At 41.4% G+C, this 26936-nt stretch overlaps 1 protein-coding gene across 1 annotated transcript in view; it reads right to left on the bottom strand.

Annotated features, from left to right (window-relative positions):
* The window catches only part of SHC3 (SHC adaptor protein 3), a 155998-nt gene that overhangs the window by 95859 nt on the left and 33203 nt on the right, over window positions 1-26936 (bottom strand). Inside the window, exon 2 of the mRNA XM_060101283.1 lies at window positions 16977-17047. Within this exon, the coding sequence (XP_059957266.1) occupies window positions 16977-17047 (71 nt within the window). The remainder of the gene's footprint in view (window positions 1-16976; window positions 17048-26936) is intronic.

Raw genomic sequence — 26936 nt, 5'->3', positions numbered from 1 at the left:
TAACTTGGCTCAGTCCCCACTGCATTCAGACATTTTAGACTTTATTCTTTTTAAATAATAAACAATAAATATTGAAAGCTTTTAATGATGAGAAATGTTTATGATTCTAAAGGAGGAAAGATGAACATAAACTTTTATATACAGTCTGAACACTATTATATGAACAGTTGTGTATGAAAAATACCCCATCTTAACTCACCAAAGTTGACGTCATCAATATGGAGACAAAGTGACACCATGTACCTCCTAATGTCATGCACTGAGAAGGACACGACAATTTCTATTGTTTACTGCCAGAAATACATAACCTGAAATGAATCATGGGAAAGCAACAGGAAAATTAAAAGTGACGGAAATTCTACAAAATAACTGACATGGACTCTTAATAAATGTCAATGTCAAGAAAGACAAAGAAAGGCTGGGGAACTGTTCCAGATTAAAGGACTCCAAAGAGACACAACAACTAAATGCCATGTGCGAGCCTGGATGGAATCCTGGACTGGACAAAAACAGCTATGGAGGACATTACTGGGAGAACTGATGAAATGCGGAGATGGGGTGTAGATTTGATAATAGTGTTCTATCAGTGTTATAGTTCCAGATTTGATCATTGTGCTCTGGCTATGTAAGAAAATGTCATTGTCCTTAGGAAAGACACTCTTACATAGTTAAGGTCTAAGAAGCACAATATCTCCAACTTATTCTGAAATGGTTCAGGAAAAAAAAATAGAGATTTGCAAGAATCCTGTGTCCTATTCTTACACCTTTTCTGTTAGTTTAAAATCACATAAAATATTTTTAAATGCATAGAAAACATGAAGGAAATGCTACATTTAGTCAAATTGAAGATGCAATTGACTACAAAATGGTTCATATTTTATGTCTCAGAAATAAAGAAAAAAATGCATATTGTACGTCCCACAACTAAAGAAAAAAATTTGACACAATACTTCATCACTTAAAACTTTTCTTTTATACTTTCAGAGCACTTTTTTAGACTTGTTAATACATAGATTTATATATATATATATATATATAATATATATTATATATATATATATATCACTCTTCTGTATATGTAAAAAGGAATAGGTAAGTGAAATAAATAGACTAAAATATTCCTCCAACCTCTTTGCATTGTGGTTTCAACACTTCTGAATCACATTCTGATTCAGTTGTTGGTATCTGTGCATTTCTATGTAAAGTCATCCTCTGAGCCATCAAGAATGTAGGTGGGACAGCAGTTTTTAAAAGATCACTCCATGACTATTTTGGTATTTTCTTCGAAGCCACTGAAGCCTATTATACAAGAGTTGACCCTTGGCCTTTCCAAAAGGGCTTGGGGGAAGGATTTTGACCAACTCTGAAGACTCATGGTCCCTTAAATGGTTGGTGGACTGACCATTGAGGGTCAAAGTTGTCTACTTGAGCTGACATGAACAACAATCAGATTGTCAGGTGCTCAGCAATAACAGCAAACATACAACTGTAGTCCACTGGGCAGGAAGAGGTTAAGATACGACTAAATATAGATGCATCCAGATATCAGAGATGTTAAAATGTGAAAAGAGTGCATCTGAAAGTTGGAATGTGGTGCTGGGTTTGTGGGTAGGAGGTTACACTGCTTCTATACGGTCCAATTTTCTACCAATATGCACACATTAATTTCTTGGTGTCATTTTTATACCCAGAAAAAAAAAAGAATACATCTTGATCCACAGAATAGAGGTAGTTCATGAAAATTTTATGCCTGATTATTGTCTGTGCATTCCCTATGTTTCCCAAGGCACAAAATTCTCCACCTTCTAGTTCAGGTCTAAGAAGCTTCTCTGGTGTAAAATGCATTAACTGACCCAATAATTATTAATCAAAGTCTGTGAAGTGTAAGGAAAAGCCCATCTCTGATGATGCTATCAAAGGTCTTAGAAGTTTAGAGGGTTCTCTTCCCTAGGGAAGAGAAGGAAGCACAATGAATTGATTCTAAGAGGCACATTTTTTTCATATTTTAACATTTCTGAAACCTCTGTGGGCCAGGCAGCAGTCATTATGTAGTTACCATTTCCTGCATATACACATCACAATTTGCAGAATGAGTATCATTAGTTTGAAAAAAAAATTCAGAGACAATAGTGGAAAGACGGGTTTCTTGAGATATTTTATATAAGGTAAAATTCACTCTTTTAGATGCTCAGTTCTATGAGTTTTGAAAAGCATGTACAGTCATGTAACCACCACAAAATCAAAAGATAGAATATTTCCATTATCCCTGAAAGGTTTCCGCATGCCCTTTTTGTGGTCAACCCTCTCCCCCGACCTCCAGATCTTGGCCACTGGTGATCTAGTGATCTGATCTCCGCCTCTAGCTTTACCTTTTCCAGAATGTCATATAAATGGAATCATATAGCATGCAGCCTTTTGTGTCTGGCTTCTTTCACTCAGCACAGTGCTTTTGAGATTTATCTATATTATTGCATGTATAAAGATTTTGTTGAACAGACCATTAGTAAGGTAGAATTAGTAATCAAAAACTTCCCAACATAGAAAACCCCAGGACCAGATGGCTTCACTGGTGAATTCTACAAAAGTACAGACCAATATCCCTGATCAACATAGATGCAAAAATCCTCAATAAAATATTAGCAAACTAAATTCAACAACCATTAAAGCATACCCCATGATCCAGTGGGATTTATTCCAGAGAGGTAAGGATGGTTCAACATTTGCAAATCAATAAATGTGATACACCACATTAACGAAAGGAATGGTAAAAATTATAACGATAATATCAGTAGATGCAGAAAAAGCATTTGACAAAATTCAATATCCAATCATGATAAAAACTCCCAACAAACTGTGTATAGAGGGAACATGCCTCAATATAATAAAGGACATATGTAACAAACCCACAGCCAACATCATACTCAATGCTGAAAGCCTGAAAGCTACTCCAAGATCAGGAACAAGACAAAGATGCCCATTCTTGCCACTTGTATACCACATAGTACTGGAAGTTCTAACCGGAGCAATTAAGCAAGAAAAAATATATGAAAGGCATCCAAACTGGAAAGGAAGAAGTAAAACCGTCTCTATTTGCAAATGACATATTATGTATAGAAAACCCTAAAGACTCCACCAAAAAAAACTGTTAGAACTAATAAAATTCAGTAAAGTTGTAGGAAACAAAATCAATACACAAAAATCATTTGTGTTTCTATACACTAACAATGAACTATCAGAAAGAAATTAAGAAAACAATCCCATTTACAGTTGCATCAAAAAGAATAAAACACCTATGAATAAATTTAACCAAGAATGTGAAAGATCTATACACTGAAAACTGTAAGATACTGATGAAAGAAACTGAAGAAGGCACAAATAAATGGAAAGATATTCCATGCTCATGGATTGACAGAATTAATACTGTTAAAATATCCATACCATATACAGCAATATACAGATTCAGTGCAATCCCTATCAAAATTCCAATAACATTTCTCACAGAAATGGGCGTGACACAACCAAAAAAAAAAAAAAAAAACAACTAACAAACAAACCTTTCACAGAGAAAACTCTAGGGGCACATGGTTCCATTGGTGAATTCTACCAAACATTTAAAGAAGAAATAACACCAATTTTTCACAGTCTCTTCCAGAAAATAAGAGGGAACAATTCCCAGTTCATTTTTTGAGGCCAACATTACCCTGATACCAAAATCAGACAAAGGCATTATAAAACAAAAACAAAAACAAAACAACTTGTGAACTTACATACAAAGCACTGACAACATAGTAGCAAACTGAATCTAGCAATATATAAAAAAGATAATAATACATCATACACTGGAGGGGTTATCCATGGCTTGAGAGGTTGGTTCAACATTAAAAAAATCAGTCAATGTAATTACCCATATCAGCAGACTAAGAAAGAAAAAATATATGAAAATCTCAATAGATGCAGAAAAGCCTTTGATAAAATTCAACACACATTCATGACAAAAACTCTCAGCACACTACCAATAGAAGGAAACTTCCTTAATCTAATAACAAGACATCCACAAGAACCCTATAGCCCATATTACAGTTAATGGTGGAAAACTAAATACTTTCCCTCTAATATCAGGAACAAGGCAGGAATGTCTACTTTCACAACTCATTTAACATTGTACTAGAGATCTTGGTCTGTGCAGTAAGACAAGAAACAAAGAAAAGTAAAAGCCATACAAATTAGATAGGAAGAAATAAAACTGCCTTTATTTGTAGATGACATATCATCTATATAGAAACTCCTGAAGACTCTACATCAAAGCTATTAGAACTAATAAGTGAGTTTAGCAAACTGTGGGAAGGTTTCTTTGTTGTTTGGTTTTTTTTTTTTTTTTTTTTTTTTTTTTTTTAATTTGCAGTACGCGGGCCTCTCACTGTTGTGGCCTCTCCCGTTGCGGAGCACAGGCTCCAGACGCGCAGGCTCAGCGGCCATGGCTCACGGGCCCAGCCGCTCCGCAGCATGTGGGATCTTCCTGGATCGGGGCACGAACCCGTGATCCCTGCATCGGCAGGCGGACTCTCAACCACTGCGCCACCAGGGAAGCCCTGGTTTTGTTTTTTAATTAATTGATTTATTTTTATTTTTTGGCAGTGTCGCATGGCATGTGGGATTTTAGTTCCTCGACCAGGGATCAAACCCATGCCACTTGCACTGGAAGCTCAGAGTCTTAACCACTGGCTTACCAGGGAAGTTCCCTGTTTATTGTTTTTACCATGAATTTAATTTCTTTAATAGATACAGACCTATTATGTTTACCTATTTTTTCTTTAAGCCACTTTGGTAGTTGTACCTTTAAGGGAATTTGTCTATTTTATCTAAGTTATTCAATTTGTTGATATAAAGTTGTTGATAATATTCCCTTCTTATTCTAGCAGTGTCTGTAGTATCTGTAGTAATGTGTCCTTGCTGTTACTTGTAATCTGAATTTTCTCTCTCTTTCCTTGACCAGTCTAAGTAGTAGTTTATCAATTTTAGTGCTTTTTAAAAAACACTTTTCAGGTTCAAATATCTTTTCTATTCTTTTTCTGATTCCAATTTTATTGATTTCTCATGCTCTTGAAATAGTCTAAAGGACAATAAAGCTTAAAAAAAACATAGATAGCAAGGTTCTAAGTCAAAGAAAAAAGAAGATTCACTATATTCAGACTCTGAAATAGAAGAAATTTTTAGGAATACCTTTTTCATATTACTTATATTTTCCTTCTAACAAACATAGAAGTATTATAATGATATAAATCTGTGTCTGCAAAATTCCAAAATAGCTTTTTCAATATATGTAAATGGAATCTAAGTGATGTGAAAGCATTGTGTCATATTTTAATAGGCAGTGCTTTCTTTTTTTTTTTTTAGTGGTTATAAAAAAAAATGAAGTATTTTGTATAGGAGATGGTATTTTAGAGTAGATGAAATATGGCCTGTGTCTTTAAAAGTCTAATACAATGTGCAAGAAGGTAAAAGCCTGCAGAGCAATTCAAACAAAGTGGTCTTATAGCTCAGGGCAAAAGCAAATACTTCTTGTGGCTGAATCTTTGCCCTTGAGGTGTGACAGTGGACCAGGAGAATGGGGCAGTGTGTAGGTCGGTGTGGTTGTGCAAAGAAAGCATAATGGGGAGTTATAAGAAATATATTTGGAAAGTTTTGCTGGGGCAGGTCAAACAGAACATTGAATAACAAGTTAAAATTGTTTTCATTGTATTCTGCAGGTAGTGGATAAAACAATGAAACTTAACAGGAAGTAATATGTTTCAGGCACATTCAGGATTAGCAAGTAGAAAGAGAATTGAAGGAGAGAGAGACTAGAAGAAAGGAAAGAAATTATTCAGGAGGCTTCCAAGGGAGAATCAACAGCATTGGTAATTGAACAGGGAGGAGAGATGATATAAGACTGACTCCCTGGTTTCTACTTCGGGAGAATGTGTGGGTTGTAGTTATGACAAGCATTCAAGGAGACGTGAGCTGGACCTAACTATGGTAATAGAGGTGAGAATGGAGGGATGTAAACAGAACAGAGAGGCAGAGATAGGTTGCTTAGCACTTGGCAACTGACCGAGCATCTCCAAGAAGACACAGGTCCAGTCAGCTGCTAAAAATACAGGGTTGGACTTAAGAGAAGATCCAGAGGTACAGATACAGATTTGTGGCTTATATACCTAGAAGTGGTATTTAAAGCAATGAGATTACCAACAAGGAGAGGATATAATAAAAATGAAAATATTAGTATTAGTTAACATGCCTTGAGCCCTTCCATGTACTAGACAGCATGTTAAGTGCTTTTCAGATCTTAACACAATTTCTTCTCAACCCAATGAAGAAGGTACCATTATGATGCCCATTTTAAAGATGGGGAAAGTGAGACACAGAGAACTTAAGTTATTTGCACAAGATCACACAGCTGGAATGTTGTTCAGCCTAGTAGAAGCCCGGATAATCTGACTCCAAAACCTGCAACACTAGCTGCCCTCGGCAAGGGCAAAGGGTTCCTTATGGAATGATATATTTGGGGTAAGTGAACTCAGAGAAAGAGTCAGAAAAGGAGCAATCAGAGGGGTACATTCTTATACAAATGTGCTTCTGGAATGAGTATTATAAATATACACCATACCAGATGGTCCTTAAGGAGAGTATGGAATGAATGCCACGTATTCATCTTATGGATTCTATTTAAACCATTCTAAGCCACCAAGCCATGGATGCTCTCCATTTTTTAAATTTTTGGATGAGTGGGATCACTTGAAAAAAATGATAAATGGACCTATTTTCAAAGCTGTGGCTTCATAGATGGTAGTTGCAAATGGTTCAGAAGTTAAAACTAGAACTCTGGGACATTGCTTCTCAAAGTGTGGTACCTGATCTGGCAGCATCAGCACCCCCTGAAAACTTGACAGAAATGGAAATTCTCAGCTCCCACCCTAGTCCTACTGATCAAAACCTCTGGGGGCCCAGCCATCTGTTGTAACAAGGTCTCCACGTGATTTTGATTTATGTCCAAGTTTGAGAACCACTGCTCTAGAAAATGAGATGATATGTGTATGTGTGTTAAATCTTTGGGGACCCTGTCCCAGGTCAGGACATATCTGTGTGGCCCCTCTATGCCCAGCCTGCTGGATTCTTCAAGAAATCCATAGTACAGTGGAGCCCAGGTTAGGTGAGAATTCCTTTCCATGTGGTGTAATATGGTAGAGAAGAGACAGAGATCTTCTGTTCCTATTGCCGTCATCCAGAGATATTAGCAGGCCACCCTGGGGATCACCCAAGGCCTCGCCCCAACCCAGTGCAGCAGAATCTCCATGGCAGGGCATCATGGTAATTGACAAGTTTCCTGTTTCCTCTGCCTTCAGGTAAAGAGCGACATGTCTTTACCAACCAAAAGTTTCACCAGGAGACACAGCCAGCTGCTAAAGAAGTAAATAAATAACCAAATAAACAAACAAACAAATAAATCTTGAGGCTTTGCACATGAGGCTCTGCAAAGTCCTCGACTAGCTCAGCTTAAACTCTTAGACACTCTATCTAACCCCTTTCTCTGTATTTCAATGACAACATTTCAATGAACTTATCCTAGCCACTTGCCCTTCCTAGCCACACATCCTGTGAGATCCTGGCTCATCTGTACAGTCAACTGGAGGTCCAAGCCCATGCCAAGCCCTGAGCTGCCTGTCCATGCATGCCCAGTTGACCTTGACACACCCAGCCAGTAGAAAAATATCTCCACCCAGGTTCATAGGAACAGGTCCCATGGTTGGAAGTTTTCATGCCTTTGGGCACTATGCCCTCACTGGGAGAAACAGCTACATAACTTGCACCTGATCTCCATAACCAGCTTGCCAGAAAATTACGATGATGGGGTCATCCTGACAAAGTGTTAACCAGTGTTTGAAATGAAAGGAGAAACAAGGAAGCAGAATAATGTCTGTATTTTCCAGTTTGGGAAAAAGACAAGAATCAGGCTGGTTTATTCCAATGGTCAAGGCGAGAAAAGGAATACGACTCACCCGGAACCTCTGGGAGAGAAAGATGGCACCTCGTCCTTTCCACCCAGCCCTCTCCACCTTACCCAGCCCACCCCGTCTCACTCCACTCCTACGCAGCCTTTCCCATTTCGCAGCCCCTCACCCAGCCCACCCTTCCTCATCTCATCTATCCTCTCACCCCCCAGTCACCCCCTTCCCACTCCCCCTCTCCCCATTCTAACCCACCCTACTCACTTTGAGCTAGTTAAGGTGGCAAGGGCCTCATCCTGTCTACAAACTTTTCATATGAGAAGTTTCTAAGGACACTTTTATTATATTTCTTTCCATTATTTAGTGAAATTCAATGAAGTGTTGCTGAAGCACAGGACAAACATTCCCAGGATGAATAAAGCAAGTGGAATGGGAGTAGCACAGTCTTTGCCCCCAACTGACCCTTTTCCTTATGTATATTTGCCCCATTCATCCCAACTGGAGTGCACGTGCCTCCTTGTCTTTGTGCCCTGCTCAAGGCCACCATGTCACTGTGGTCAGGAAAGGAGTTTTATGATTAACTTCGAATTTCCATCTTCCAAGTGTGACCCCCTGCCCAGTGTGTCTGGAGTTTGCCAGCACGTGTGGCTTCCTGAAGGATGCAACCCTCTTGATCAAGCAGCAACAGGAGACTCTTGATTCTAGATTCCGACTTGCTCTGGTTCCAATCTCGAGTTTGACACTTGCTGGCTCTGTGATCTTAGACAGTTTTTGTCAACTTTCTGATCCTCAGCTTCCTCATCTCCAAAATGCACACAACCCACCTCCCAGGGATCCTGAGAGAAGACCCCACATGCTCTCACCACTATCTGAAATTATTAGGCGAAATGACATGAAATGGCTGACATTTGATGACTTTCAACTACATAAGCAACAAGTTCATGTGGTTCACCTGAACACCCTTCTTTTGTATATGTCTGTGTGCTTATTTTCTCTCTCTGCTGTGGAAGGTTTGCTTTTATTTAGTGTTCTGTTCCTAATATCTAGACAGTGACTAGACATGGTATGTGATCAATAAAAGTTTGTTGAATGAATGAATAACATGCTTAGAGCAATACAGTAAGTATTCAGTACTAGTGCTATTATTATTAACAGCAGCAGCAGCAATTGGCAAAGCAGGAAGATAGAATGAAATACTAGATAATATTGGCTCAAGTGAAAATTAATGCCACGTTACCAAATATTTTATCTTTTTCAGTAACTTCAGTTTGTTGCATCAAACCAAAGTTTCTTTTCAGCTAGAAAACCTACCCTGAATGGAATGAATTGATATTAATAATTAGAGTAATATCAATCTGCAGTTGATATTATCATATACAGACATTTGGAAAGGGTGAACTGCAAAATTAAATCCATGGTAAAAACCCTATCCAGATTTGCTGAATACCTACTATGTGCCAGGTGCAGCCCCAGAGTTGTGTAGGTCTCATCTCTAAGACTCTCAACAAGCCTGCTTATGTGGGTTCCATCCCTGTTCCATGGGTGAGAAACCATCGCTGAGAGGTAAGGAGAAGCTGGAATGCACCTCTCTGGTGAGAGGTACTTCTGGGCCAGTATGCAAGGATCCCTTTACTCACCTGCTAGGTGAGGAACCCCAACCATGTAAATACAGCTCTGCTATGTGGGTCAGCAGACTGCTGTCCAAAGATCAGGCTGGGACAGCTGCTCAGAGAGGAGGTCCCAAGAGAAAAATCCAATTCAGAGAGACAGGCCCAGGAGCTGAGTGACTGGAGCCACGAGCCTTCAGCCAGAGCTGACATCTCGCAGCCCCCAGCCTACTCTGGGCTCCAGGGACGTCCACATAAGCATGGCCACGCTGCCTCCAGGGCCGGGGTCTGGCCTCTGCTGCTCTGATGGAGGCTTTTCCACCCTCTTCTCCCAACCACACCCGCCCTAGTACGCTCCCCACACCAAGTCTCAGGGTCTGCTCAGGGGACAGATTAAGGCACATACATGTACGTGTGGGTCTGGTCAAGGGAATGGCCTTGAGACCTTTCCTGTACATAGCCTGTGCCAGGTGTTTCCAGAAGTAATGTCTCATTTAATCCTCACAAAGCGGGTGAAGGCCTCAACATGTATTAGCATGAAGAGACAGAACATGAAATTGAGGCCTATCGGAAAGCAGACACCCGTGTCCCTTTGCCCCAGGGCCCAGGTGTCCTAAGGCAGCCGGGCTCGGGGCAGGACCTCAGATGGGTGCAGACTGTGCCCTGTGTTCCTTCACTGCATCCGACTCAGGCCCCACCCTTTGGCAGGCATTAGAATTACTGCACAGAGGCAGACAGGCAGAACCCCTCGTGGGGCCCAAGTGGAAGCAACTGCCTCAGTTTTATGCTTCCTTCTGGTCTGCCATGTGGTCAGGGGAGAAATTCACCAGGGGTTAAATGCCCCCTTCCCCAGGAAGTCCTTCCAGACTTGTCCAGGCCCCAGGGACCTTCTTCCATGTTTCTGTGGTACTTTTCCCATGCTTCCTGCTGCCTGTCCCACTGCCTTGTGACTCTGGGCCTCTTTCCCCAGTCGCGGTTTCTTGGGCACCTGTGATCCGTGCACCCCTGTCTAGCACATTCTCGCACGCAAATGATGACGAAGGAGGCACAGGGGCCCAAAACTATTCTGGTTGGTGTTAAGCCCTGAGTAACGATGTAGAAGTAAAGCGGAAGGACACAGCCTGCTTCATCCAAAGCCCGGATGCGTTTGCACGCAGGCAAGCTGGTGTTTTCAAAAAGAATTCTAAACTGAGAAAACACTAACTCCCCCCCCTTGCCAGGCCTCGCCCCCCTAGGGGTGGAAGGCTTCGAGAGACTCAGTCTGAAAAACGTGTTCAGAAAAAGTAAATTTAGAACAAGCCAGTGGGGCTAAAATCACAAGTTAACCAACCTGCGCTAGTCGAGTACACAGGGACGGGTGTGCAGGCTGTTCACACCTGCCGCTTTCCTTTCTAATCCTGAGAGTCAACCAGCCTCAGGGAAGACTTTTACAGATTTGCTCCTTTTCCTGGCATGTTGAACTTAAATCAACATTACAGGTGTTTATTTTGTAGTGAAAAAGGAATTCTCCAATACCATGACCGAGGAGTCTAATTGGAGAGTTCAGATCCGTGGAGCACCAAGGCACCTAAGCAAAAGTCAGCCTTGTTTTCCATGTCACCTGCCAGGCGTCAAGCACACATCTTAACATCCCTGATACGCTGGGTTTACAAACAAGGGACCTTCCAAATTCTTCCTCTCAGCCTGCAAAGTGAGAAAGCCACAGAACCAAAGTCCTGCCGGTTTGGTGCAGCATGTGGAGTCCATGCCACAGTCCAAGAGGGAACGATCACCCCAAACCTGAAAAGAAGATGTTCAGAGCCCCACCACCACCATCACCCTTCCTGGGTGTTTCCACCTTTCTACTGTTCAGGGTAGTGCCACCAGACCCCATGCCATTCCCTGGACTGTGTGCAGTCCTCCCAGAGGCAGAGGTGTCCAACGCCTTACCTGCCTTTCGTCCTCTGCATCCATCTTCTGCCCTCGCAGCTCCTCCCAGGTGAATGCTGCCCTGAGGATGGGAAAGCCTCCACAAACAAGACAAACATCTTGTTAGTAAATATGGCCTTTGCCCAAACCACACCCTGTGCACTGCTCCGATCCCCGTGAACTGGTGATGAAATGGCCACACGACACAAACGTTTGAAGCGAGATGGTGAAGGGTTGCAGTGGATACGGTGTGGGGGGAGGGGGCCAGGGCTCCTGGCCCGCAGCCTGGTTGGCCCCTGTCTTGCAGGAAGTCCAACAAGGGCGCACGGTGCCGGAGGGGGGCTTCAAGTACACGAGGGGAAATGCACTGCGGCTGGGATGGCTGCACACGGATGAGGACGCGCGGGGACTGGATGGAGCTGAAGGACTGCGTGGTGAAAGGTTTTACCTTGGCCTTTTTCTCTTCTTTTTGAGAGCACTGAGCCGGAAGGGACTGGAGGAGTGAGTGTTAACCAAGCCTGCAAGGTCGACTCGGGGAAGGGAGGGTGGAAAGAGTGGAGACGCTGCACCGAGGCCGTCTGACTTGCCTTCCTTCAGGCTGAGGATGGACCCCTCCATGCACCCGACTGGCGAGAAACGCCCCTGCAAGCCAGGCCGCCATTCTCACTGTAGCAGGAGCATCCGTGATTCTGAACACCTCGTCTCCGGGCTCCCTTCTCCCCCCGGCCTCCAGGCAGTGCTGGCTATTTTGTTCAAACTCACAGCCCTGCAGCTATCACAGTGCCCAGCACTGCCAGACCAATTCCACGTGGTCACACATCTACCTTCTAACCAAAGTGTCCGCCTGAAACATCAGACAGAGAAGATCCCAATGTCACAGCGTTCAGTCCCACTCACCAGCTCACGGCTGATTCTGTGTCCATTACACTCGGCCTCCTCGGGCTGTGGTAACATGAGAAGGTCGTGGCCAGGTGACCCTGAACTTCAACACATGTGCTAGCATCCACGATAAAAGTCTCTGGAGACCCCATCAGTAGGTTGAATAAGAACAGGAGGAAATACTTTCCCCAAAGAAGAGTGTTCTCCTTTTACAAATTTTGAGCTTGGTTTCAAACCAAAAGGATTTTACGCATGTTCCTGGGGAATTTTTAAAAAGCCCCAATTCCAAAGCAGAACCCTTCAGAGGGTGGACGCAAAGCGGAATGCCAGGGAGTGGTCACATCCACAGGCAGTGCTGGCCAAGGTCTGTGCCAAACCAGTATCTTCAGGGTCATTGAAAATATGACAACTTTAAAATGAGGGAAACGAAAACCGTTAACTAGATCCAACTGTTTACTCTCTACAATTTGGAAAAGCAGGTTTGTCTTGAGCCCTGGACAACATTTTATTAACAGGAGCTCACCCAGGAAGTGTAGCAAAACCACGCACACTGAGTGCACATGTCTACATGGGCCTGAGTGGGAAGCAAACTCAGCAGTTATCGGATGAGTCCAAGCGGTGCAGGAGGTCAGCTGGAGTCGTTTAGAACCAAAAATACACATCAGATGTTCATACTTGCTGTTGGAGAAGGACCACCTTGCTGAGTGCTCTGGGTTTAACTGCGTATATATTTATAGCCTTCCATGCCCTAAAAACCGCTTAAGGTGATTTCCAATAATAGATAAAATTTAACACGATAAATCAAATAAAGATTAGCAGATGGGATGGGGGAAAGAAAGTAAGGCCGTGCTATTCCCATGACCACAGCACATGGGAGCTTCCTGTCGCCCTGCAGGGTGGCCCAACAGCCTGCTCTCCAAGTGTCAGACCGAGAGCACGATCTCCCCGGAGTGGGCCCCATCTGATGAGGCACATCTCGCTCAGACGGGAAGTACAGTAACTCAGTTCCACCCCTCCCCCAAGGCAAGGTGAGAGAAGTCGCAGGAGAGGACGTCTCAGGGAGGCACAGGTTGTGGTCCCCATGGGCAGAGTGGCCAGACGCCGGAGCAGTGGCCATCAGCGTTGTACCACAGTCACCTCGTGTGGAGACCCAGTGGCTAAACTCAGAAGAAAGCCGAGGTCTCTGACTGACCTCTGACTGGGGAGCTGGGTCCTCTCTGCTTGGGACCCCCACCTTCCCCAGGGTGACACCAAGAAGAGACCCTCCCCCAAGGCCCTCAGGGGCTGCACAGCACGGTGTGAAATCTACACGGGGAGACCAGTCCCTTGTGGGTTTCAAGGACTGTGACGTGCTCCTGGTGGTGGGGCAGGAAGCAGAGTGCAGTTGCCACAAGCTCTAGAGTGACCCACCTTCAGCAGCTGGATTCCTGTATGGCCTTAACAGTGCCTTGTCATAGGGAGTAGGGAGTCTTCCCGGACAGAGGACACATTGCGGGGAAGGAGCTCAAGAGATTCGCCCTCTGCGAGGCCATGCCGGGTGTGTGACCAGGGGCACGTTGGGAAGCTAGTTCTTCTACAGGAGCTATTTCTTCTTCTGGTGTGCGTCTGTCCCCTGGGCAGACTTTCACAAATACCCAGTCTCCCAACTCCTCCATGTACCCCACCAGCAGGCTGACCCGGGGAAGCAGTGGCTGTCGAGACCACGATCTATATGCCCTCAAAGGCCCCCATGCTTGCCAACACACTTCTTCGGACACTGGGGTCTTGTGTCCCAGTACGTGTTGAATACAAGCTCAGGCAACAGGACGGAGCAAACACGTAAGCAAGGCTGCCCTTTTGCCAGGGCCTGTCCTGTGGGCATCCGATATAGAAAGTGTTCTATTTGCCACAACAACCATTGGGATAGAAATTAGCAGAGCTGGGCTCCACATACAGGCCATCTCCTCCACACGGCGGGCACTGATTACTGTGAACGAGTCACCAAGCGCCTCTGCCCAGAGCGCTAGGAGGGCAAGGCCATAAACAGTCACCATCAGTGGCAGCTCCCGGGTAGTTTTTAAAGTGACCGATTAGTTAGAGATCAGTAATCCAATGCTGGTGTGATTGCAAGCCCCACAATCAAGCTGAACCCCGACTCAGGAACAGCATAAAACTAAACTGACCCCAACAAAAGGACATCTGGTTTGGCTGTCAGAACCTCTAAAAGACACAACTAAACCTTGAAATAGTAGAACAGATGAGTAAGGATTGGTTGTTTTCTTATAAAAGATATATATATATATGTATGTATGTATGTATTTTTATGAAAGGCATGGCCAAGAAGCTTTGGAAACAGGTTTTACTAGGGCCTAATATAACAATTACATTAGATTTCCCTACAACCTTTCACGAATGACTTTAGTATATAAAGTAAACCTCGGTGGTAGAGTTTAATCATAGGGTGTTTAACACTCAGCTACCACGTAGGCTTTAAAATATGCCACGTCTACAGGACATCATTGGGCATTCCTGTCCTGGGTGCAAAGGCTTCTTTCTGACGCTGACTTGTCAAATTGTTTCCTACAAGTGGTCTCTGGCTATTAACTGAAATAAGAAACATGTCACATGATAAAAATGAGGCAAACAATAGAAAGCATCATAAAGAAAAGCAAACATAGTTTTCAAAAGTCTAAGAAACCCAAAAGGATGTATATAAATATGTATAACTGAATCACTTTGCTGTACAGCAGAAATTAATACAACATTGTAAATCAACTATACTTCAATTAAGATACATAAATTGATTTTTTCTTAAAAGTCTAACAAACCCAAAGCAATTATGGTATAACCAGAATGCAACACCAAGTTGAGTCAAAGAATGGCACTCCACTTGGCCCATTACATTGCTGTACCTTTGCTGAAATCTAAATGGAATGGGATTGGATATCTGTTCCACGGCTTTCTTCTACCACTACTATAGGTGGTCTCAAATAGTGCTGAGACCTTCATCCAAGGGCACACTGGGTGAGCTCACTGGTCCCCACCCACCTCCAGTCCTGAGGAGCAGGACTTGCTCTGTGCCCCTCGCAGTCCCCTCAGTCATTTGCATGTGCATCTTTCTCCCCCCAAACCAGGAGGTCTTGCAAAGCGGGACAGCCCAAGTTGGCCAGCATGCTGCATGTGCACAGCCACAGTAAACACTCGATAAATACATCAGAAGAATTAAACTGACATAAAATCATCTCAGAAGTTCTAATATCTATAAAGTGAATTCAGTAGAAATGGTCGACAATTCTCTTTAAAAAAAAAAAAAACGCACCATACACAACACTGTAAATCAAACATACTTCAATTTTTTTAAGTTTTTTAAAAAAAAAAACAACTGCCACCGCCCACAAGAAGGTGACCAGTGTCACAGGTTCCAGTATCCCCAGGCCCGTGGCCAAGCACTCTACCCACCCTGCATGGCACGTGCATTATTCATGGCTGGGGTGAATGAATGATTGATTAAACATTCAAACTTTTCTTTTAAATGCTCTCACTTTAAAATACCATTCTTTTGCCTTGGCAATTTCCATGAACCATTTTGTACAAATATGTAGAGATGGATTATTCCCTTGGTGTAGATTACTACCGTTGGTGTGCTCCCAATACGTGTGTCTTGAGTTGCTTTAGAGAGAAGGGGAACATCAACCCTCTGAACAAGAATTTCTTCAATGAGCAAGAAGAGGTTTCATTGTTGTACTTAAAGCATAGAATTGAGGCAATGTACACTACTGAGTAGCTAATTACTACCAATAATTGCTTTCTAAAGCTCAGTCTTTAGTGTTTGGCTTGCTAGTCCAAAGATATCCAATAGAGAGATTTGAATGAAATAAAAATGAGGCATTTTCTGATATCACTATTTAGATTAAACAATTCCAGGACTGCCAAAGCAATATAAGCTCATCACCCTCAGAAATGTAGCTATTTCACAGACCCAGTCCTAGCTTTCTGGTTCTCTTCTTCAAGGTGACTTGAAATTGGCATTTTTCTAAAGGTACACGCTCTACTATGAATTTTTTAAAAACAATGTTCAAAAACAGAACTGACCCTCAAGAAGTTTAAAATCGAGTTGATGTTGGAGAATATATAAACCTGTTCAAAACCACTGACACCTTAAAAGAATTGGTCAGCTTTCTAAATGACTACTCCCTTTAAGATTTCTACTTCCAATTCTATGCATTTTATTCTCTAGGTATACTGTTGGAAATTCTCTCTGACATCTTGATTTTCTTTTTAAAAAGAAATAACACAGTTCAGTAGATTTTAAAATATCAGTCTGGTCTTAGAGTTTCATTTATTAAAGAAGCAAACATAAACACTCCATTTGTCTGCAGCTTAATTATAAAAAGAGCTTAGAAGTGGAGAGTGTCCTTCAGGGGGTTTGTATTAAGACACACATGTCACAAACATGGATGAACACTAGAGAGACTTGAAACAGTGGGTCCTGACTACCTGTCACCAGTCGCCTGCACTCAAGGGGCAGACTTCCCCTCTGGAAATTTCTAGTTGTTAACCTCAGAAAGCATTCCTTTCCAAAGTAAAATCACAGGAGTCCATTTTCAAGAGGGCTTACCTGGTAATTTGAGTCCTCGTACTGAAGTCAAGTGACCTCATTGAGCGAAGAACTTCAATGCACCCCAAGTACTGCAAGGGGAGAAAATGTAAATCATGAGCACGGAGAACTGACATGAAGAGACAATTCCTAACTACAACAAGGCCATTTTGGGAGGCATACACATTTCTTAGCCACATTTTAACTTTTTATTCATGGTGACACTTGGTTCTGTTTCTATAAAAATAATAAAAGTAATAACTCATACCCATCAGCAAATACCCTGAGTGCTGACATTTGACACTATGCTTAACTTTTCTGAAACCCATTAGTATTTTCACTTTCTTTAGAAATACATTTTCGAAAACTTTTGTCATGGTATAACTAGCATGCTGTAAAATGCAGAAATTTGTTTTTTTCAAGATTTTTTTTGATGTGGACTTTTTTTTTAAGTCCTTTTTTTTTTTTTTTTTTTTTTTGTGGTACGCGGGCCTCTCACTGTTGTGGCCTCTCCTGTTGCGGAGCACAGGCTCCGGACGCGCAGGCTCACGGGCCCAGTCACTCTGCGGCATGTGGTATCCTCCTGGACCGGGACACGAACCCGCATCCCCTGCACCGGCAGGCAGACTCTCAACCACTGCGCCACCAGGGAAGCCCCTTTAAAGTCCTTATTGAATTTGTTTTATGTTTTGGTTTTTTGGCCGTGAGGCATGTGGGATCTTAGCTCCCCAACCAGGGACTGAACCCGCACTCCCTGCATTGGAAGGAGAAGTCTTAACCACTGGACTGCCAGGGAAGTCCCCAGAAATCTTAAATGTGTAAGTCAATGATTGTTTAAACATGTACCTGTCATGTAACCACCACCCAAACCCCAACATTCCAGCAACACATTTCTAGTCCTTTACAAAGCTTTTAAAGAAAGAATGAAAACACTATAATACCAACATTTTGGCCAACATTAAACTTCATTATTTAATAAATGTATTGTGGGTTATATGAATGAACTATAGATTAGCCCCAAAGGTGCTTTAGTTTGGTTTACCAGAAAGACCTCTTCTGCATTATTTAACATAAATTTTCAGAATTTCAACTTACACATCTAAATTTGTAGCTAAATTTTTTATCAGTTTTACACGTGAAAATGTATGTGTATATGGCCACAACTAAAGATATAGACAAACCACTAGAGTGGAAGGGATAGAATATTTGTGTTCCAAAGCCCTTGGGGAGTTTGACAGTACAGATGTTTTATACCAATGTCTTTAAATTTAGACTTAGCAGGAAGAGATCTCATGGTGTAGTACAGAAAAGACTGCATTTGAATTATTCAGAAAGCCTCAATTTGAGCCTGACTCTGTCATATATTCTTATATAACTTTAAACTTCTCTGAAATGTGTATTAATCTAACCACTGCACAGTCACAGAGTTTTTTAAATACTGTCACCTCCATCAGTTATGTGGGTACCATGAATGGTCACAGAGACATAAGAATTAGACGACCACTAACATTGCAGAGTCATGTGATTAAAATGACAATATCACAGAATCATGTGAATACAAAGACTAGCATCGCAGGGTTATATGACTACCTCCACCACCAGAGTCGAAGACTTATACAACATCATCACAAAGTTACATGAATACCATGACCAACATTGCAGAATTATGTAAATGCTACAACCATGTCACAAGTCACATGAAAACAATGAACAACAGTGCATGGTTATGTGACTGTCACCACCGCTATTATAGTTGTGTGGATGCCATCACCACCACAGCAGAGTTATATGACGACCACTGTCACTAAGGTATGTGGAGACCACAATACACTTTACCGAGTTATAGGATTGCCACACCCAACACTGTCACAGTTATGTGAACATCACAACAACATCCCAGAGATAGGTGAATACCACCATGAGCAACATTACAAAGTAATGTTAATTATTTCCACCAAAGTAATTACTTCCACCAAAGTGGCAAAGTTGTGTCAGTATCTCTCAGAGATATATGACTACCATCACCACCACCATTTCAGGGTTATGCAAATTCCACATCCATGGTCACAGGCTTAGGGAAACCCCATGACCACCGTTGCAGATGTGTGAATATGACATGGCCACTGTAGATCGTCTGATTACTATGCCCACTGTCACAGAGTTATTGAAGACCACTTTATAACATTGCAGAGATATGTGAATACTACCAACACCACCACAGCATAATGTGAATTCTGTAAACGCTCTCTCAGTTATGGGAATATCACTACCTCACAGTGATATGTTAATGCCAACACTACCATTGTCATAGAGCTATGTAAGTTCCATGACCAAGTCCTGTTGTTATCTAAATTACACCATCACCACCAACACAAGATATGTGAGTAGCACCACAAATGTTGCACAATTATGCCAACACCATAAGAAAATAATGTCTTAGGGTTATAGGAATACCGTGATGAATTTCACAGCATCTGTGAACACAACTTCCACCAATGTTGCAGGGTCATGTGAATACATGACCTTTGCCACATAGTTATTTGAATACCACCTGTTGGGTTACACCCTACAGGCCTGCAAGCCCTGCACTTGCACAGCCTCAAGACCCAAGAAAGAGCTCAGAGTCAGTGACAGAGACATCAACAATTTAATGGATAGGGGGATCTTACAGGTCTGAAGCAAGGTCCTAGAGTGACAACCGGCCACGTGCAGCAGAGGGCAGGCAGGACATGGCAGTAGTCTTCACTCCCGGGGGAGAGGGAGGTTACCAATTATAGGGGGAATTGACATCAGGTTGGCAATCAGTTACCAGGGAAACCAGCAGAGGAGCACATCCCTCACTGCCCCTTTGATAAGCTGTCACAGTGGAGGTGCCCTGATCTAAATCTTAGAATGATCACTAGCTGGGGCTGAGGGCAAGTATGTAGGAAGGTCAGTCATGTGAGTAGGGTGTAAGTGAAGCAAGTATTGGTCAAGCAGGGAATGCACAGAGAACCAAAGAACAGCCATCTTGGGTTGCCCCATCATACACCACCTCTGCCCCCACCATGGTAGTATGTGAAATGTGAACAGTTGGCCAACCACAGAGCCATGGAAATAACATCAGCAACAACATCATAAAATCACATGAACACACATACCACAGTTGCTGATTATGTGTATGCAGACATCCCCACCATGACAGGGCTATGTGGATACCGTGACCAAAGTCACAGAGCTTTGGGAATAGAGAGCCAATGATGAGGTTATGGGAAGACTACCACCAACGAAACCATTGAGTTATGTGACTACCACAACCAACACCACATGTTGTATAAATACCATAACCAACATCCAACATCAGCTGAATATCATCAGCACCACACTATCGCAGTTATGTGAATATCATGGCCACCACAGCAGAGTTATGTGAAGACCACCTGCACCTACATCACAGAGTAACCAATAACATGACCAGCAGTGCAGAGTTAGATGAATACTATCACCTTGATCATTGCAGTCATGTGAATACCTCCAACAACAACTTTGCAGAATTATTTGAATAACACAGCCAACTCGGCAGGGTTATATGTGACTACAACCAATGTCACAGATTCTTGTGAATACCATCACCACCACTAACGCAAAGCCACGTGAATCCCCTGACAAATGTAGCTGAGTAACATGTAGACTAACTTCTCAGAGTTATATGATTACCACCACAACCTTCACAGACAGGTCAGTACCTCCACTGTTGTCACACTTATATAAAGACCATGACCAACTTCAGGGAATTATATGATGACCACCACCACCACGTTTGCAGTGCTATGTGAACACCACCACCAACATCGCCGAGTTGAGTTACCCTCCCAAAGGGCTGTAGCAATTTGTCCTCTCAGCCCCATTGTCTAAGAAAGTGTATTTATCTATCCTTCATAACAGTGGACAGCAACAGTCTTTTGAACCTTTGCCTCTCATGGGCAAAGATTTCTTTCTTTACTTTTGTTTTAATTTGAATCTCTTTGATATCTAATAAGATTATGTAGTTTTTTCATTTGTTTATTGGCTATTTGCACTTCTTTTTCTGTTAATTGACTATTCATATCTTTGGCCCAATTTTCTATTAAGTTCTTTATCTTTTTCTTATAGATTAATGTGATATTAATCTCCCATTCAGTCATTTTTCTTTTGATGGTCAGTTTCTACATTTTACCTAAAAGAATTGTTACTGTAGAAATATGGTAATAATTACTGTGATCACATGTCTATCCTTTTCTGTATGGCTTTGGAATGCCCTGTCTTACTTAAGAAGGTCTTGTGTCCCTAGATTCTTATTATATTCTCCCAAATTTTATTTTAACAATATTTATCATTTATTTATCTATACGTTCACTTTAATGTTTTTCATTTACCGTTTTTATCGATTTGGTATTTTTCTATACAGGCTATGACATGAATTATAATACTAGCCTCCAAATGGACTACTACTTATATCAGTAGCACTGATTTAATAATTCATCCATGTCTTCCTGGATTGATGTGCCAATTTTGTGGTATACCAAAGTCCTATTTCTGTATGAACTTTTACCTAAACTCTATTCTATGTCATTTGTCAATTTCTGTGTCTCTTGTATATATTTTTCCTTGAGAACTTTAAGATCATTTTGTCAAGTTCTCCTGCCCTCAAGAACTATTTGGATTACGATCAAAATTTCATATATTACCTTGAAGAGAATTACATTTATTATTAATTTTTTGTATCCATAAACATGAGAGTTGTTTCTATTTCAGATATTACTTATCACCTTTAATAAGACTATCTGATTTTATTATATATATATATCCTACACTTTTCTTCTTCAGTGTATTCCAAGGCATTATTTTCTAAGTTTTGGTAACCACAGGGAATGAGAGTTTGATTTTTCCATCCCATGTCTACCTGGTTTTTACTACATAGAAAATTCAATCAGTGGGCTCCAGAGATGTACAAAACTGAATTGTGAAAGCCTGGGCAATGGAGCCTAGAAAACCTCCCAGAACTGAAGACAACCTCCTAATGCCAAAGAGATTAAAATACAAAAGAGAGTGTACATTCGTGGAATTTAGATGCAGAAGTCCCTGCATCAGCCTCACAGGAATTCCAGGAAAAGAAAGAAAAAAAAAAGTAGAGGGAAAGAAATATTTAAAAACAAAGAGAGTAAAATTTATAGTGTTGTAGGGAGGCTACAAGGCTCAAGAAGAAATATGAAGAAAGATCCACTTTTTTCATATTTCAGTACAAAAGGACCAAGAGAGAAACATCCTGAAAACATTCCATGAGGGGGAAAGAAAATAGGTTACTTACAAAGAAAGTTCTCTTTCAGCATCAAATACATGAAAACAAACAACATCAGAAGACTGAAAAAGAGAAGTACTAAGCCAAGAATCTTATATCCATCCAAACTACCATTCAAGTGGGAGGGCAAAGCAAAGACTCAGAAAGTTAACCACCCACAGATGCTCTCTGAAAGAATTATTCCAGGAAAACAGGAATACAAAAAACAGAAGGATGTGGGCTACGAGAAACAATGATATGAAAAGAATCAAAAAAAATTACAGGTACAACTTATGCCTTAATAATTATTGATGCATAACTCCAAATATTTTTTTACAATGACAGGGAGCTAAAATATCAGAAGACCTCAACATGGCTGGTAGGGGACAGATAAAAAAGAGTGGTTGAAGAGGATGAGAGAAGCTTGCTAAAGGCAGTTGTGTTTTGTGAAAGTAGGGCCAGAACTAATTCTAGGTAGCAGTAGAAAAATGTAAAAAATTGTGTAAAAAATTGTAAGCCACTATAAAAATAAGAATGAAATGATCAACTTCCAAACTAAATAGCCCCAACAGCAAAAAGAAGGAAAAGAATTAAAATGCACAAATGAAAGGGAAAGAAAAAACATTAAACAAAACATCAGTGATAGGTCCAAACACCTCACTGGTCACAAGAATCATGAATGGATGAAACCCACTAATTAAAGGTCAAAGACTTTCACACTGATTAAAAATATGTGTGTACTGATGAACCCAGTGGCAAGGCAGGAATAAAGACACAGACATAGAGAATGGACTTGAGGACATGGGATGGAAAGGGAAGCTGGGATGAAGTGAGAGAGTAGCGTCGACATATATACACGACCAAGTGTAAAATGGATGGCTAGCGGTAAGCTGCTGCATAGCACAGGGAGATCAGCTTGATGCTTTGTGACCACCTAGAGGGGTGGGATAGGGAGGGTGGGAGGGAGGCTAAAGAGGGAGGGGATATAGGGATATATGTATACATAGAGCTGATTCACTTTGTTGTAGAGCAGAAACTAGCACAAAACATTGTAAAGTAGTTATACTCTCAATAAAGATATAAAAAGGATATATGTGTATTAAATAAACTGACAAAGAAAATACTAAGAAGATAAAACAGATTCAAATCAGGCAAATGCTAACAAAAGAAAGCAGGGAAATAATATCCCATTTACAATCAAAAGAAACAAGAAACATGAAATAAAGAAGAAATTTGTGAGATTAAGTTGAAAAAAAACTTTAATGAAGGATGAGTAAATTTTTTAAAACCTGCTTATATGGAAAGACATACCATGATTTCTGGATTGGATGATTTAATACTAAAAACATGCCAATCCTCCTCCAAATTCATCTATAATTTCACTGTGATGCCAGTTAAAGTCCCAACAGGACTTTACCCCCAGAACGAGAAAAATTAATTCCAAAACTTATATCATAAAGAAGCATCCTTAAGAACACAAAGAAATTTCTGAAGAAAATAAAAATGAAAAGTAACTGGTGAAAATTATGTGATATTGACATGGGAATAGATAAATCATGCAAGAGACTAGAATGGGGCTGAGAAGAAAAAGGTATACAGATCTGTGGGTGTCACTAAAGAAAAGATAAGCCAGTCAGCAAGTGTGAGGATTTGACTAGCTGTACATTAGGAAAAGATCTATCTAGACAGCCCTGCCCACAGCTGTTGTGTATGGTGTATAAGGTGTGCGTTACGTATGAAAGGCATGCCCTCTCCAAAATGCTCACCTAACCCCATGCACAAAAATAATCACAAAAGGATTAAAGAGCGAAAGCTAAGAAATAAAATTATTGAAACATTACAAGAAATAGAAAATTATATTTCTATCAAAAGACCTAAAACTCAAAGGCCACAAGTGAGCTCATGAAAATTAATCATTTTTGAAGAAAAAGACAAACGATATAAACAATATGAAAAGGCAAGTGAAAGACTGAGAAAAATCCAAAACAGACAAAAAAATTAAGCAAGCCCATCAACTTAATAGACAAAATGTGGGCAAAGGATACAAACAGAAGATTCACAGAGGAAGAAAGACAATTGGCCAGCATGCATCTGTAAAGACGAGTGCCCAGATGGATGGATCAGAGAAATTAAAATAACACCAGAAAGAGATACAATTTTTCACCCAGCAGAATAGTGAGTTGGGTGAGGAAGCAGGAAAATGGGCCCTGTCACACATTCTTGTAACACGTGTAATTTGGTGAAAACTTTTTGGAAGACTATTTGGAAGTATCCATGGATATGGAAAATGTGCTTGCCTTTTACCCAGTAATGTTATTTGTAGGTCTCTATTCATGCATAAGTGCATGAAATTGTACATGCAAAATATTCATTACTTCATTGCCTCTAAAGAGTGAAAATTTGAACCCCCTCCTCAAATGTTGATCAATAAATGTATAGTTAAACACTTAGGGCACATCCAAACTGTGGTTCCAAAGGCAGCCATTTTTTTTAATGATTTAAGCTTAGTCTCAAAAAAACACTGTTACTTCCTCCACATTTTACTAGTTAAAGCAAGTCACAGTGTCAGCTCAGATTCAAGGAGAGGGGACCACTTAAGGGTGTGAACAAAAGGATGCTTGGTTCACTGGGTCCACCTTTGAAGACATAAGGGCACAGAGAGGAGACAAAGATGGTGCAGATACTGCTGGGGAGCACAGTGGGAAGGAGGAATGATTAGGAAGGAGTATTATCCCTGAATACTTCTACATTATTTAGACATTTTATAACAAAAACATGTTCATTTATTAATCATACAATTACAAAATGAGGAAAAAATAAAAATATTTTCCACCAAAAGGAAAAGACCATGCTTAATAAAATTGGACCTCCAAGCTATGATGTAGAATTGATCACAGAGTGATCAAGGTCATCTGGTATCTCAAATTACAAGGGATCTGGAACAGCCCGCCTGAATCTTCTGGAGAGCTACCTTGTTCTGATAATGCAGTGGAAAGTGAAGTGGTTAGTGAAAACAGCCACACCTCTCGGGTAGGCTATTCCTATCATGGGCGTCTTTGAATTCCATCCCCCAGCCTCAGCAATTGGTCAAGGGTGGGTGTGTGATCCCAGGCAGGCCAAGTCACAGACCTGGGAGTTTTGGTGGAATTGCCTGGACTGTCTACTCTCTAGGAGTCACAAGCTCCAACACAGCTTCTGAGAGCTGAAATGATCAACAGTTAACAGTAAGTGTTCCTCAGTCCCCATACCTTTCTGGCCAGAGGAGGTTAGAAGAATTTATGAATAATTAACCCTGGTGATTTCTAGCTTCAGTGCCTATCAGAGGCCCCTTTCAAATTTCATTTGGAATTATGGTAAGCCCAGGCTTGTTATTTACAAGCATGGCCCATAAACGGGGATGCTGTCCATCTAGACGTGAAGAAAAGTCTATTATATCTTCAATATTTTGTTAGCCTACTGAGTAATTTGCCTTTTAGGCTTCTGGTACTGAGCAAAGAAGCATCTCTTAAATGACTGTAAAATGCTTAAGTAATCATTAAATCACAGTTATTAATAAGATAAGCATTTGTTTACTAACAACAGGTAACAAGACCCTACATCATTCATGACACAATTAATAAACACTTATCTGCACCTGTAGAGAGAATTTGAACAGGTATTGTGCCTTTGAAGACCTTACAGTTTCTGGTCATCCTTTGACAGCTACACCATGGGGCAGCAAAAGAAATGTGCCAGAGCCAGGATGAAAGACTAATTGCTAGGAAATTGAAGGAGAGACCACGAAGCACTGTCCATATGAACTGTTCATCTGAGGCAGTGACTCTCTATGTGTGGTCCCCTGTCCAGTAGCAGCATCTGGGAACTTGTTAGAAATGCAGGTTCCTAACTTACTGCAAGCTCTCTATGGATTCTGATGTCCACTTAGGTCTGAGATTTATCTGTATAAAGACTGATCTAACTTTCTGAACTTTCTTTATCTGATCAGTGTTGTATGCAGGCTATGTAAGTTCAAATCTTGGTTTTTCCATTTAATAGTTGAAGGCTTAGGGGTTTTTTTGTTTGTTTGTTTGTTTGTTTTTGCGGTACGCAGGCCTCTCACCATTGTGGCCTCTCCCGTTGCGGAGCACAGGCTCCGGACGCGCAGGCTCAGCGGCCATGGCTCACGGGCCCAGCCGCTCCGCGGCATGTGGGATCTTCCCGGACCAGGGCACAAACCCGCATCCCCTGCATCGGCAGGAGGACTCTCAACCACTGCACCACCAGGGAAACCCAACGCTTAGTTTTTTTAAATAAATCTCCCAGAGCCTTGCTTTCCTTAAACAAGAACGGTGATGTCAATATCTATGTCCTGAATTTGCCATGAGTATAAAACTCACCTGTAAAGTATTTCACATAACTCCTGGCACACATGTGGCTCAAGATACCAGTAATATTATTTGTACACTTCAGGCCAGGTTTCTAGGGTACCTTCATACATGGGGCTGAGGGCTCAGCTACAGTTCATACTTAGCTAAAAATGGCATATGTTTCAGTGTGTTTTATTATTTTCAAACTCCAGCTAACTTTGAGGGTCCCAGGACTTTGTGGCTTTTGGCTCCTGTTTTCTGCAATAAGCCCTGGACACAGCCCTCAGGTAGGGCCTCCGAACATCCCAAATCTTAGGAAACCGAAAGCATAACATTGGT

This window comes from Mesoplodon densirostris, chromosome 6, assembly GCF_025265405.1.
Source record: "Mesoplodon densirostris isolate mMesDen1 chromosome 6, mMesDen1 primary haplotype, whole genome shotgun sequence".
Taxonomy (NCBI): domain Eukaryota; kingdom Metazoa; phylum Chordata; class Mammalia; order Artiodactyla; family Ziphiidae; genus Mesoplodon; species Mesoplodon densirostris.
Note: the sequence above shows the minus strand (reverse complement) of the source record. Positions and strands in the feature narration are given on the sequence as shown.